Source organism: Microcebus murinus, chromosome 26 (genome assembly GCF_040939455.1).
Source record: "Microcebus murinus isolate Inina chromosome 26, M.murinus_Inina_mat1.0, whole genome shotgun sequence".
Taxonomy (NCBI): Eukaryota; Metazoa; Chordata; class Mammalia; order Primates; family Cheirogaleidae; genus Microcebus; species Microcebus murinus.
In genome coordinates, this window is record NC_134129.1 from 812,717 (window position 1) to 827,479 (window position 14,763).

The 14,763-nt window shown below is 54.7% G+C and overlaps 1 protein-coding gene across 6 annotated transcripts in view; it reads right to left on the reverse strand.

Moving 5' to 3' along the window:
• The window catches only part of SEPTIN11 (septin 11), an 81,757-nt gene that overhangs the window by 29,909 nt on the left and 37,085 nt on the right, over positions 1–14,763 (reverse strand). For all 6 annotated transcript variants that reach the window (XM_012743919.2, XM_012743902.2, XM_012743911.3 and 3 more), the window contains exons 2-3: positions 7,096–7,210; positions 3,916–4,111 (exon numbers count right to left, since the gene is read on the reverse strand). In XM_012743919.2, coding sequence (XP_012599373.2) covers positions 3,916–4,111; positions 7,096–7,210 — 311 coding nt within the window. The remainder of the gene's footprint in view (positions 1–3,915; positions 4,112–7,095; positions 7,211–14,763) is intronic.

Sequence of the window (14,763 nt, forward strand, 5' to 3'; positions counted from 1 at the left end):
ATAAGAACAATAATTGTTATTATTTTTATTATGAGACAGTTACAGAAGACGGTGGTTATTACATACACGGATTCAAACCAGACTGCCTGAGACCATGATATAGCTGCACAACTTACCACCAGTAGCTGTGTGGGCTTAGGCCAGTCACTAAACCTCTCTGTGCCTCTATTTCCTGGTGAGTAAATTAGGAACAAAAACAGTCCCTCCAAAAGAGAACTATGATGACAAATAATGAGCCTAAATATATGTAAAGAACTGGCATATAAAAGATTAACTATTTCACAATAATACAATAAAAAACAAGTACTATAAATATAAGAAAAGCAAGCCTAACTTTTTAAAAATACAAATAAAGAGAGGAAGAAATTTATACTCGCCCAATTCCCTGCCTGCAGGGAGTGGACCAAGCATTCCAACGTGCTACCCCCGGCCTTGCAGCCCAGGCTGGTCCTGCAGCCTCCGGACGCTGAGGCAGCTGCTCAGGGCTCCAGGCCCTTCCCTAGCCCCCTTTGCCCCAAGGGAGGGAAAGCACCCCACGGCAGTTGCTCTTTCCTGCCTCCCCAGTTTGTGATTTCTTTTTTTTTTTAGACAGAGTTTCACTCTGTTGCCTGGGCTAGAGTGCCGTGGCGTCAGCCTCGCTCACAGCAACCTCACACTCCTGGGCTCAAGCGATCCTCCTGCCTCAGCCTCCCGGGTAGCTGGAACTACAGGCACGAGCCACCGTGCCCAGCTAATTTTTTCTATATATTTTTAGTTGTTTGGCTAATTTCTTTCTATTTATAATAGAGATGGGGTCTTGCTCTTGCTTAGGCTGGTATCGAACTTCTGAGCTCAAGCAATCCTCCCGCCTTGGCCTCCCAGAGTGCTAGGATTACAGGCGTGAGCCACCGCGCCCGGCCTACATGATGTTTTCTTTCCATCCTAATTGCCCACTGATCATTCTTGCAAAAAATGGCCAATGTTCACACAGCTGAGCTTTTGGAAAAATAAATTAAAAATTAAAGTGTAATAAATTACACTTTATGTAGCACAGTATAATTTATGTCATAAAATTTAAAAATATTATATATCAAAAATATAAAATTTAAAAAAATGGTCAATGCCATCATTCAGGGACTGACTCCATTCATATGTAACCAAACACTGGATGTTTTTCTCTTATCTTGCTGTTAGCTAGAGACAATTTTCTTTATCTCTCAACTACCTCTCCCAAAATGTGATAAAAACATATAATGTAAAGGCCAAACAGCCTGCCTCCCTAGTATTTTGTAACTCTGATAATCAGATTTGCTGAGTTTGAGGATTCTCTCTGAATGGATTTCAATTATCCACACTTCTCAGGCCCGATCATTACCGTCGGGGATACGCCATGTGGCGCCCACCTCTCAGCTCCCAAATGTGGGGCAAATTAATTGCTCTCTTTCCAGCTGGACAAGACGACTTGATTTTCCCTTCTTCTCCAGACCCCTTTCCTTCTCCACTGAAGAGTACAGGCGGCCCAAACAAGGAAGCCCTTAAACAGCAAAGAGTTAAACGTGCTGTTCAACGCAGCAGCGATAGGGAACCTCACAGATCTGGCTTCCTGCCCGCTTCTAGACGCAGGGAGGCTGGCTGGGCAAAGCCTGCATAAACACGCTGGGACGGTCTTGAAGTCTTGCGTCTATGGCAGAAAAGCTTGGCTAATCCCCAAAGCAGCAAAAATAACCATGGGTTTAGAGAAACGGGCATTCCTTCCCACATGGTTACATACAGATGCAAAAATGCATATCCCACTTCCAGTTTTTGGAAGCAGAGCCTGTCCGAATAACTATTTTTAAACAAGCAATCCGAGTTTATAGTTCACCAATGCCGTCTGAAGTGCAGGGAAACGTAGAGTTTGGTTTTTTTTTGGTTTGTTTGTTTGTTTGTTTTGAGACAGAGTCTCGCTTTGTTGCCCAGGCTAGAGTGAGTGCCGTGGCGTCAGCCTCGCTCACAGAAACCTCCAACTCCTGGGCTCAAGCAATCCTGCTGCCTCAGCCTCCTGAGTAGCTGGGACTACAGGCAAGCACCACCGTGCCCAGCTAATTTTTTCTATGTGTATTAGTTGGCCAATTAATTTCTTTCTATTTATAGTAGAGACAGGGTCTCGCTCTTGCTCAGGCTGGTTTCGAACTCCTGACCTTGAGCTATCCGCCTGCCTCGGCATCCCAGAGTGCTAGGATTACAGGCGTGAGCCACCGCGCCCGGCCCAATGTAGAGTTTTAAGTACCACTTACAGAGGTTATGCAATAGCTGTCGAGAAATTTCAGGGGGAAAAAAAATATTTGGTATCTAGGTTAGGTTAATATCACACTTCCTGTCTTCTAAATCTCCTTGGAAACTATTATTTGACCCAAATGAGTCAGATAATTTTTTTTTTTTTTTTGAGACAGAGTCTCACTCTGTCGCCCGGGCTAGAGTGCCGTGGCATCAGCCTCGCTCACAGCAACCTCAAACTCCTCCTGCCTCAGCCTCCCGTCTCGGCCTCCCAGAGTGCCTGGATTACAGGCGTGCGCCCCCGCGCCCGGCACGGGTAACTCCTTTAAGATGACTCCAGCCGCAAACACGAGGCTGTGCACCGGGACGGCCGCGCGGTGCTGGAGTGAAAGCCCCAGCTCAAGGCGAAGCTCGTGCAGGGGCGAGGCCATGAGGCCGAGCAGGGAGAGCACCCGGAATCTCAGCAGAGCCGGCGTTCTGCGAGCCCGAGCGAGGGAGGCTGGGGGAGGGAGGCTGCAGTCCTCCATCAGGGAGCGCACAAGCTCCACGACTGGCAGCCCCAGGGAGAAATGCCCCGGTGTGAGGCGGGAACAGCCCTGGCCCGGAGTGTGCTCTGTGACCACGCGGTGGCCGGAAGGCCCTGGCTCTCTCCCCAGCCCCACGACTCACCTGTCCCTTTTCTTGTCACCAGGGTTTTCTCTTCACTGATTGCACTTAGGATGACAAACAGCCTTCAGGCAGTCACTGGAGGTGGTACATTAAGAGCCACGTGAGGCTCAGCTGCAGAGTGAGGCTCCGCCCGGCGCTGCCCGAGGCAGCCTACAGAGAGCCCGAGCTGGCCAGATGCAAGGCGCCCCTGCGGTCACAGCAGCGTCTACCGCAGAGCGTGCAGAGTGCTCCACAGACAAAATAGAGAGCTCAGTGCTCAGCTAAAGAATGAATGCAATGTTTCTCTGCCATTACTATGGTGCTCATATCTACATCGGGAAGACTTAGAATACCTCCAGGCAATGCACATTTCTAGATAAAAATAGTCAAGTGCCTCTTTTAAAAACGCATGTACATAATATATACAGTTTTGAAGGAGATGAAAAAAAAAATCCTTGTACTAATGAAGTTTCTGAGTCCTAAGCAAACATACCCTAACTTACTGATTGATGTTTACATTTTCACATTGGTTGTGCTACGGGGCTGGACGCTTATGCCTACAATGCTGTCACTGCTCAAAAATCTCTCTGGATGCCTCATTCTAGAATCATCTTTGGACCTGGGACAGTTTGATTGATGATTAAGTTTTTAGACACAGAGGCTTACTCACTCAGGCTAGAGTGCAGTGGCACGATCACAGCTCACAGCAACCTCAAACTCTCAAGCGATCCTCCTGCCTCAGCCTCCTGAGAAGCTAGGACTGCAGCCGCACGCCACCACACACAGATAATTTTTTTATTGCTTTTTTTGGTAGAGCTAGGGTCTCATTATGCTGCTCAGGCTATTCTCCAGTTCCTGGCCTTAAATGATCAGATTCTGATGTCAAGGAAAATTTCTTGGAGGACAAGAATGCCCTATCTTTTAGGACATAGAATATTAGACCCCACACCAAAACTGTTGAGCCTTTGAACACACGGGGTGGATCCTGCTACTTCCTTATCCATCTATCCCCCACAAAACCCCAAGATGTACCTGTCATCTTTATTTATCTGGTCTCCAAATCCCACAGTGTCAACGATGGTTAACTTCAGGCGCACATTGCTCTCCTGAAGCTCATAACTTCTGGCTTTTAACCGGACGCCTGGTTCATTGTGAGTCGCTGGGTCACTTTCAAATTTGGTGTTAAATAGAGTGTCCATCAACGTGGATTTGCCGATGCCTGTTTCACCTATATAACCACAAATGAAAAATCAGAAAATATGTCAGTTAATCAGACATCAATTCAAGTCATCGGTAATTTTCTCATTAATCATGCCTGCAAAATTGAAATAAAAAGCATCACCACAGGCCGGGCGCTGTGGCTCACGCCTGTAATCCTAGCTCTTGGGAGGCCGAGGCGGGCAGATTGCTCAAGGTCAGGAGTTCAAAACCAGCCTGAGCAAGAGCGAGACCCCGTCTCTACTATAAATAGAAAGAAATTAATTGGCCAACTGATATATATATAAAAAAAAAATTAGCCGGGCATGGTGGCGCATGCCTGTAGTCCCAGCTACCCGGGAGGCTGAGGCAGAAGGATCACTCGAGCCCAGGAGTTTGAGGTTGCTGTGAGCGAGGCTGACGCCACGGCACTCACTCTAGCCTGGGCAACAAAGCGAGACTCTGTCTCAGAAAAAAAAAAAAAAAAAAGCATCACCACAAATACCACTGTGAGAGGGAATTCATTCTTTCTATGCACCATCCATGGAATGCAGCCCTGGAAATGCCTCAACAAAGCTCAGAAACTATCTAGCAAAAAAATCTTGAATTTACAAATCAAGACATTATTTTTGGCCGGGTACAGTGGCTCATGCCTGTCATCCTAGCACTCAGGGAGACCAGGGCAGGAGGATTCTATCTCCTCTCCTCCCTCCTCTCCTCCCTCTCCTCCCTCCTCTCCTACTTCTCTTCCCTCCTCCCCTCCCTCTCCTCCTCCCTCCTCTCCTACTTCTCTTCCCTCCTCCCCTCCCTCTCCTCCTCCCTCCTCTCCTACTTCTCTTCCCTCCTCCCCTCCCTCCTCTCCTCCCTCCTCCCCTCCCTCTCCTCCCTCCTCTCCTACCTCCTCTCCTACTTCTCTTCCCTCCTCTCCTCCCTCCTCTCCTACCTCTCCTCCCTCCTCTCCTACCTCTCCTCCCTCCTCTCCTCCCTCCTCTCCCTTCCTCTCCTCCCTTCCCTCCTCTCTTACTTCTCCTACCTCCTCTCCTCCCTCCTCTCCTATTTCTCTTCCCTCCTCTCCTTCCTCTCCTCCCTCCTCTCTTCCCTCCTCTCCTCCCTCCTCTCTTACCTCTTCTCCCTCCTCTCTTCCCTCCTCTCCTCCCTCCTCTCCTCCCTCCTCTTCTACTTCTCTTCCCTCCTCTCCTCCCTCTCCTACCTCCTCTCTTCCCTCTCCTCCCTCCTCTCCTACTTCTCTTCCCTCCTCTCCTCCCTCCTCTCCTACCTCTCCTCCCTCCTCTTCTACTTCTCTTCCCTCCTCTCCTCCCTCTCCTCCCTCCTCTCCCTCCTCTCCTCCCTCTCTTCCCTCTCCTCTCCCTCCTCCCTCCCTCCTCCCTCCCTCCTCTCCTCCCTCTCTCCTCTCCTCCCTCTCTCCTCTCCTCCCTCTCTTCTCTCTCCTCCCTCCTCTCTTCCCTCCTCTCCTCCCTCCTCTCTTACCTCTTCTCCCTCCTCTCTTCCCTCCTCTCCTCCCTCCTCTCCTCCCTCTCCTACCTCCTCTCTTCCCTCTCCTCCCTCCTCTCCTACTTCTCTTCCCTCCTCTCCTACCTCTCCTCCCTCCTCTCCTACTTCTCTTCCCTCCTCTCCTCCCTCTCCTCCCTCCTCTCCTACCTCTCCTCCCTCCTCTCCCTTCCTCTCCTCCCTTCCCTCCTCTCCCCCTCCTCCCCTCCCTCCTCTCTTACCTCTCCTACCTCCTCTCCTCCCTCCTCTCCTATTTCTCTTCCCTCCTCTCCTTCCTCTCCTCCCTCCTCTCTTCCCTCCTCTCCTCCCTCCTCTCTTACCTCTTCTCCCTCCTCTCTTCCCTCCTCTCCTCCCTCATCTCCTCCCTCTCCTACCTCCTCTCTTCCCTCTCCTCTCCTACTTCTCTTCCCTCCTCTCCTCCCTCCTCTCCTACCTCTCCTCCCTCCTCTTCTACTTCTCTTCCCTCCTCTCCTCCCTCTCCTCCCTCCTCTCCCTCCTCTCCTCCCTCCTCTCCCTCCTCTCCTCCCTCCCTCCTCTCCTCCCTCTCTTCTCTCTCCTCCCTCCTCTCCTCCCTCTCCTCCCTCCCCTCCTCCCTCCCCTCCCTCTCCTCCCTGCAGGAGCTGCGGCTCCCATCGCGGCTCCCTGCGGGCGCGGCCACCGCGCAGTCCTGGCTGGCGGCTGGCCTTGGCGGGGGCGAGTGCTCCCGCTCGCGTGCCGAGCGTGCTGCTCACTCGGAGCCCGCCTGTCCAAGTCCACTTCTGGGGGCCGTCTGACGCCGTGTCAAGCGTGGGAAGGACAGCGCTCAGCTACACACATGTCTCTGGTCTGTCTCCCCGGGGAAGGCCGGGAAGACACGCAGGGACACGCTCAGACCGCGGTGGCCCGGAGCAGGGGCTGCGCTGGCCGGCGGCCAGCCTGCCCGCCCGCCATGCCCTTCCACTAACAGGGCGTTTCCATTTCCATTTTCTTCTTTCCCTCTTCTTTTCTATCTTTCTCTTCTGTTTTTTTTCTGAGACAGAGTCTCACTCTGTTGCCCAGGCTAGAGTGAGTGCCGTGGCGTCAGCCTTGCTCACAGCAACCTCAACTCCTGGGCTCCAGCGATCCTCCTGCCTTAGCCTCCCGAGTAGCTGGGACTACAGGCATGCGCCACCATGTCCGGCTAGTTTCTCTCTACTTCCTGTAGTCTACTTAGGGTCTAGTCCCTCTCCTCCTCCCTGAACATTAAAATAAGTATCTTAATAACAATATTAAACTGACCAGTTGCTTGACCACGTAACAGAAATAAAAATGGTAGTTCCAGTGACACCACAAAATTTACAAAGCCTTTTACTCAAATATAACTCTCCATCTTTGTAAATATGTGACATGTCAAGTGGGCATTTTGCCTTGCTTTACCCACGAAAACGAGTAAAACGAGAACTCCCCTTATTCCACCGAGACGTGCCCCTGACCGTGCCCTGCCAATGCCCCAGCAGCACGGCGCCCGGGCACGGCGGCGCCACTCACCGACACACAGGATGTTGAAGCAGAAGCCTTGAGAAGTGGACTTGTTGACCAGCTGGTCGGGAAGACTGTCAAATCCAACGTGGCCAGAGAGGGACAAGTTTCGTAGCTCTTCATTCTGGAATTTCAGAGGGGAAACGCTTGAGATTCTGTGGCCTGTGCCTCCCGGGTGTCACACAGCACACACGCCACCTCCCCTCCTGTCCCGACACACACGGACAGGGAGACACCGAGCCCCACATGGCCGCGGCCGAGCAGCTCAGCCACGCCCTTGCCTCGCGCGTCCCCAAGCCACGGCGGTGTTCGCCCTTGTCACGAGAGTGCCGGTGCAGGGAAGCTGATCTTCTAGAGGTAGCTATTCCAGATAAGCATTAAGTGACATAAAAAAAAATTTTTTAACTCCAACCATTTTGAAAGCTTCTATTGCTCAAGAAAAGCTTTCGATTTATTTTCAACTCATAGAAACAAATAATCCAATTAAATGTGATACTCTTTCAGACGCGAGAGAGGTTGGAAAGCTGTCGCGGAGACTGGCGCCCGTCACAGCCGGCGACACGCGGCCCGCGAGCGCAGCGCTCAGAACTGCCAGCGCGGGTGCCCTGTCCTCTGTCGCCGCCGAGGCTGCGGCGCAGGCCTGCTCGCGCCGGCCTTCAGCCTCTACTGCCGGCGGCCAGGGTGAGGCAGTTACACGCTTCAAAGTCGGGTGATTTATGCTGGAGTCGGAAACGGCACCCACTGCATCCACCGTGCTCCCGTCCGGGTATTAACCAGGCCCAGCCCGCGTGGCTGCTTCTCTCTGTTTTTTGAGACAGAGTCTCGCTCTGTTGCCCAGGCTAGAGTGCCGTGGCGTCAGCCTCGCTCACAGCAACCTCACACTCCTGGGCTCAGGCGATCCTCCTGCCTCAGCCTCCCGAGTAGCTGGGACTACAGGCATGCGCCACCATGCCCGGCTAATTTTTTCTCTATATATTAGTTGGCCAATTAATTTCTTTCTATTTTTAGTAGAGACGGGGTCTCGCTCTTACTCAGGCTGGTCTCAAACTCCTGAGCTCAAGCCATCCTCCCACCTCGGCCTCCCAGAGTGCCGGGATCACAGGCGCGAGCCACCGGGCCGGCCCCTGCTTTGCTTCTGAGCACCGCGCGGGCGGCCTGCGGGCTCTGGGCGCACCGGGCGCTGGGACCGGCTGTGAGACTTCTCAGGAAACCACATCAGCTGCCTGCGGCCCCACGAGCCATGCTCTGGGTGCAGTCCAGGTCGCTGGGCCCTGGACGCCTTCTCTCAGGGTGCTGTGCTGCTGCTGATCTTCACGTTCAAAGTACTGACGTCTGAGTGAGAAAACGAGCCTGAAATCCCACTTTTAATTAGAAATGCACAGGATCACTTAGACACTGTTTTTAAAAGATTGTTTTTGTTATTATGCTCCTATTTTATGTCATATAATCATGAGAGTGATTTCTTTTAATCATCAAGGACTGAGACCCCATTTTTAAACTTCTGTGGTCATTAACTACATATGCGCATATATGAAAGGCGACTCCATGAACACAGGAATTTCACTGGGTTATAATGGTCTGGCGAACAACAGGGTGTCTAAAGTCAAATCAGCTCTAACACTCCGACTGTGTGAAATTAGACCAAAACCCAACGCTCTGCCCGCATGCCATGGCGGCAGCTGCAGATGTGAGGCCGATGGGACAGAGAACAGATGTCCCGTCTATGGATAGTCTCCTTGAACCCTGCCAGTAGTGAACACGACTCAGAGGAGCCACTCGGCCTTGAGCAGGCCGCACGGGAGACCGCTCCCGGCAGCCTGGGGCGACATCGGGCAGCCGCCCAGCCCGGCCCGCGGTGCGGCTCCCCCCCCAACCCCGACACCGCGGTGCGGCTCTCCCCCCCAACCCCGACACCGCGGTGCGGCTCTCCCCCCCAACCCCGACACCGCGCGTGCGGCTCCCCCCCCCAACCCCGACACCGCGGTGCGGCTCCCCCCCCCAACCCCGACACCGCGGTGCGGCTCTCCCCCCCAACCCCGACACCGCGCGTGCGGCTCCCCCCCCCAACCCCGACACCGCGGTGCGGCTCTCCCCCCCAACCCCGACACCGCGGTGCGGCTCCCCCCCCCAACCCCGACACCGCGGTGCGGCTCCCCCCCCAACCCCGACACCGCGCGTGCGGCTCCCCCCCCCAACCCCGACACCGCGGTGCGGCTCTCCCCCCAACCCCGACACCGCGCGTGCGGCTCCCCCCCCAACCCCGACACCGCGCGTGGGGCTCTCACCCCCCCCAACCCCGACACCGCGCGTGGGGCTCTCCCCCCCCAACCCCGACACCGCGCGTGGGGCTCTCACCCCCCCCAACCCCGACACCGCGGTGTGGCTCTCCCCCCCAACCCCGACACCGCGGTGTGGCTCTCCCCCCCAACCCCGACACCGCGGTGTGGCTCTCCCCCCCAACCCCGACACCGCGGTGTGGCTCCCCCCCCCAACCCCGACACCGCGCGTGCGGCTCTCCCCTCCCACCCCCGGCACCGCGCGTGCGGCTCTCCCCTCCCACCCCCGGCACCGTGCGTGCGGCTCTCCCCTCCCACCCCCGGCACCGCGCGTGCGGCTCTCCCCTCCCACCCCCGGCACCGCGCGTGCGGCTCTCCCCTCCCACCCCCGGCACCGCGCGTGCGGCTCTCCCCTCCCACCCCCGGCACCGCGCGTGCGGCTCTCCCCTCCCACCCCCGGCACCGCGCGTGCGGCTCTCCCCTCCCACCCCCGGCACCGCGCGTGCGGCTCTCCCCTCCCACCCCCGGCACCGCGCGTGCGGCTCTCCCCTCCCACCTCCGGCACCGCGGTGCGGCTCTCCCGCCACTGCTCCGGGCTCAGACTGCAGGCAGTTTTAGGGTGTTCGCCGCATCCGCCGAGACTTGGGGGAGGAGGGACGGAAATGACTGCCGGGCTGTGTTGAGAGCTCTTTCCGTCACGGCCGCGCGCTGGCTGCGGTGTCGGCCGGGAGGCCGTGGCGACTGCGGCCGCGTTGCCGACTGCAACACCGGCAGCGGGGCGAGCCGGAGCGGCGCCGTCCCGCATTCCCGCGCCTCTGCACCACAGTGACTCCTTCTCCGTCTTGCGGGGGTGCGCGGGGAGCACGGTTTGCTGCTCTGGGTTCTGGACTGTGGGTCTGCCAGACACCAGATGCTCACGCAAGAGCCAGTCCCGGGGGAGGGGCGCGTTGGCAGCTGCGGCTGCCAGCCCAGCCCCGGAGCCCCGCGCCCGGGGGTCTCTGCACCCACTGGGAAACCACAGGCAAAAATGAAAGGTTATGAAACCAGTTTGGTCTTGACACTTTTATGAAGTTTAAAGTTTTGTCTTTAGAGTCTGTCTTCTAACTTTGCAATATAAAATATGTAAATTTTATAAGTTTTTTTTTTAATTTCACAATTGGAGCCTAATTCGCTGCCCAGTATTAAAGGAAGCCCAAGGGTCACTGCCCATCAGTATGCAATGGGGGAAATGGAAATAAAAGTCCCTCCTTCGGTTCATGAACGCGCTTAAAAACTGGAAAGTGCTGGAGGGACACGAGGCGCGGCCGGCGCCACCCGGCGTCGCGGACACACGCCGGCCGGCTTGCGCACGCGGCTCGCCCGGGATCCGCCTGGGCCGTCACTGCCAAGGGCTGTGGGGGCTCCTCCGAGTCCCCAGGGCGGGACTCCCCCAGTCCCGCCCCGAGCTGGCGCTGCGGCCTTCTAGCTCCGAACCCCTCCACGGCGGCGCTCTCGGGCCGTCCTAGCTGCGCTTCAAACTGGTGTTCCCGAGACTGAAATCGTGTCCCTCCACCCCGGCTCAGCCTTCTCCAGAGCGCCCCACCTCTGTGCGCCGCACGGGCTCCCCTCCCGCCGCCGATCGCGAAGTCTGACCACGCTGCCTCCTCTCCGTCTCTGTGCCCAGTCGTTCCACAGCCTCCCAGCCGGCCTCCCCCACTCGCCGGCCCTCTAACGCCTCCTCTCTCCGCCCTCCTGCCAAAGGGACCCTGGTCCTCCAAGGTCCTCAATCCACTCTCCGGGCTTGCCATGTCACGGCCCGGGGGCTGACCCCAAATCTCCACCCCCACCGGCCGGGCAGCTACACAGCAGTTCAACTGCAGGACTGACTATTCCCCGGACAAACCTGGGTTTCCTGCTATCACACTTGACTCACGCGACGCCCTCGACCTGGAAGGCCCTCACCGCCAATGTTGCGCACCCGAACCTCCGGGAACGCACTGGACTTCACCGTCATTGCTCTTTACTATGGAATCTTGGGGGAAGTCCCAGTAAACATTCCTCTTATCTATAAAAGGGAAATACTGATTGAATAAAGGTGGCTCAAGCTGTAACTAAATAACTCGATGATCCCCATAACAGCTAACATTTATTGATCATTTCCAATGCTCTAGAGAAGTCCTAAACATGAGTGAATTTATTTAACAGTTCTGGCCGGGCGCAGTGTTATTATTCATTGACAAGCACCGGTCCTGCCCTTCAAAGGTCTAATAGGGCAGCAGTCGCCACGGGGCAGAAAGGATGAAGGTGACGGGCCGCGGGCCCTGCGGGAAGGGTGGCGAGAAACAGCCTTTGGCCGGGACATTCAGGAGGCGCCTTTCAGGAAGGCTGCGGGCCGCGGCGCGGGCAGGGCCGCTTTCCCGTCTGAGCGCCTTGCTGTGAACGCGCTCTCTGAAGTTTATGGCCGGCAAGTTTTTCACAAGATTCCCAGCTGGCTTCATTACTGAGCTGATCTCACCACAATTACATAAGGAGCGTGCGGCCACCTACAGCCGCGGGCTGCCTAGGAAGCAGGGGCGCGAGGCGGGGGCAGACAGGCGGCGCACTCCCAGCCCTGCTGTCCCCGGGTTTGAGTCTGTTCCACCGCCAGTAAAAACGGAGCACTTGGCAGGGCTGCTGGGAGGAGCTCAGGAGGTACATATGAGAACGCCCAGCATGGAACAGGTCCTCGGAAACGTGGGCTTGCTTTCCCTAGCTTAGGAGGGAAGAAGCACCTATAACTCAAAGCCCTGGCCTGAATGGGGAGTTCTCTTCCTGCTGCTGGATATTCTGGGAGAAGTTGCCGGCCAGGAAAGTCCCCAGACTAACAAAGAAGGTAAAGTCGCAAAGGTGAGAACAGAGTGAACAAAAAAAGTAAAAGAGAGAATGAGGATTCTAGCATGAAGGAAATTCACCCCTAAAGAGGAAACCCATTTGCAAAGCTGGAGGAAAAGCCACAGAATCACACTCCTGTTTGCATTCACTGTGCGGATGCTGTAGGCAACTGTAACACAACGGTAAGTGCTTGTGTATCTTAACACATCTAGACACAGAAAGGCCCAGCGAAAGTGTGGCATTATAATCTCACAGGAACACCAGCGTAGTGAGGTCCACTGTTAACCGAAACGTGGTGACGTGGTACCGTATGTTAATCCAGGCCAGGCTCTGCCAACGTTAACAGACTGGATATGCCCAGATTCTGTCCGTCACACTGACACTGAAGTGACTCCCTTTTCTTTACTTTTGAAGCTGGAGCGTCGCAGCAGATGTGGTTGAGACTGCCCACAGGTTCTGAACGCCGTCAGCAGGCAGGAGCAAGAGAGCATATTGCCAAGGTGATGTTTTAACTGTTTAATTGAAACAAATTAAAATGTCTCAACTTGAAAGCAAGACCTAATTTTTCCCTTTAAAATCAGACATTACAATTTAAGTTTAGAAAGATTTCCCCTCTCTAGAATTAATTTTTTAAAAATTTGGGTTAACTTATGATTGATTCGGTTAGAGAGCCGGAGATTTTTGTTTACAAACAGTATGATTATATTTTTCTCAAAGCCTCATTTTGTGGAGGATAAATTGTATTGCTCCAAGCCACCTCATCCGTGGGCTCCTGTTTCCTCAGCTGTAAAGTGAGGAGGTTTAGCCAAATGACCTCTGAGCAAAGTCTCTGGTTCTAATGTTATTATAAGGTTTCTTGAGTCTGGAAATCCAAGATGTATAAATCCAATTCTGTCATTTTGCTTAAGGAAAACAAACACGGGGCAAAAAACCCCTGGTAGCATCTTTTTTCTTGCCAAACTAAGATGGCTCAATTTTTAAATGACCCACGAAAGGGAGCTTCTATCAGTTATCCTGAGAAACTGCAGCCCTGATGGAAATGTGTGCGCTTCTGTGCTTCCCACTCCTGCTTGCTTAGCCACAGTGAGTATGGGTCAACCAAGGAAAGAAAGGGACACACTCATTCTTTACAACGGCCTTGCTTAGAAGCGTTTTGTTTTCCTTTAGCTGTATCTGTAGTCTTCCACAAGATTTTTCAAAAGTGGATTTATATCCTCAAAACAAAACCTAGGAAATAACTCTTCTGTACAAGTTAGTCATCTGTTCTCAAGAAGAAATGTAAATCTTCATTCATGCTTTCATTCGTTCCATAAATATTTATTAAGTACCAATGTGTATTAGAGTGCTAAAGATACGATGGTGCGAAACAAAGTGGCCCAGCTCGGGGGCAGACAGTGCGGTGGCGAACCCACAGGCCCGCCGGACAGTCACAGCGCGTCACCGCCAGCTGTCCGAAGCACAGGGCACTGTGCAGCCTTTACCTCACGTGGCTAGTTTCTGAGCGAGTCCACCAGCCTATACTTTGTAAACCACACACTGGTTCAAAGCACTGTTGCGTATTAATTTAACAGACACCTCCCGGGACCTGGCGTGCAGGCGCCACGCATGTCCTTCTGAACAGCTCTGCCCAGTGGGCGAAGGTAGAAATGAATAAGACTCAAGTCTCAAGGGGGTAGATGCCCAGTTTTTGTTTTTGTTTCTTTTTTGAGACAGAGTCTCACTCTGTTGCCCGGGCTAGAGTGCCGTGGCGTCAGCCTCCCTCACAGCAACCTCAGACTCCTGGGCTCAAGCGATCCTCCTGCCTCAGCCTCCCGAGTAGCTGGGACTACAGGCATGCGCCACCATGCCTGGCTAATTTTTTCTATATATTTTTAGTTGGCCAGCTAATTTCTTTCTATTTTTAGTAGAGACAGGGGTCTCGCTCTTACTCAGGCTGGTTTCAAACTCCTGACCTTGAGCAATCCACCCTCCTCAGCATCCCAGAGTGCTAGGATTACAGGCATGAGCCACCACACCCGGCCTTCATTTCTACCTTCGCCCGACCGCGGCAGTCCGCACCCACTCCTACCCACGGCGCTCGCGACAGCAGTGGACCGGCCTCATGGCGGTTACAGAAGAGCAGGCGGCGCAGGCAGGCCGCGCCCCGAGCTCCCCGCACAGGGGAGAAGGCCGGAGCGAGGGCGCCTGCCCCGCAGCCAGGCTGTCTCCAAAGCCAGGCGCTGCTGGGCAGCTTCTGGAACGCAACCCGTCTGAAGCATGTCATTAGCAAGGAGGGCACACTCTTTAAGGGTGATCTGGACGACACTTGCTACTCTGCTTGTCGTCCACACCATGAAGTGCCAAGGCCGGAGCCGAGGAAACCCCCAAGGAAGTTCTCTCACACAAGCAGCAGCACGAGGAGCCGAGGAGCACTGTGAGCAGGAAAACCACGTGGAGGCGTGAGGAAGGAACAGCTTCTCTGTGCAGCCAGCTGGAGGCTGGGGCAGAGACAGAGGGGACTCCGGGGACCAGGCAGATCAGCTCTGAATGCCATGCCCAGAGCCACCTTGCG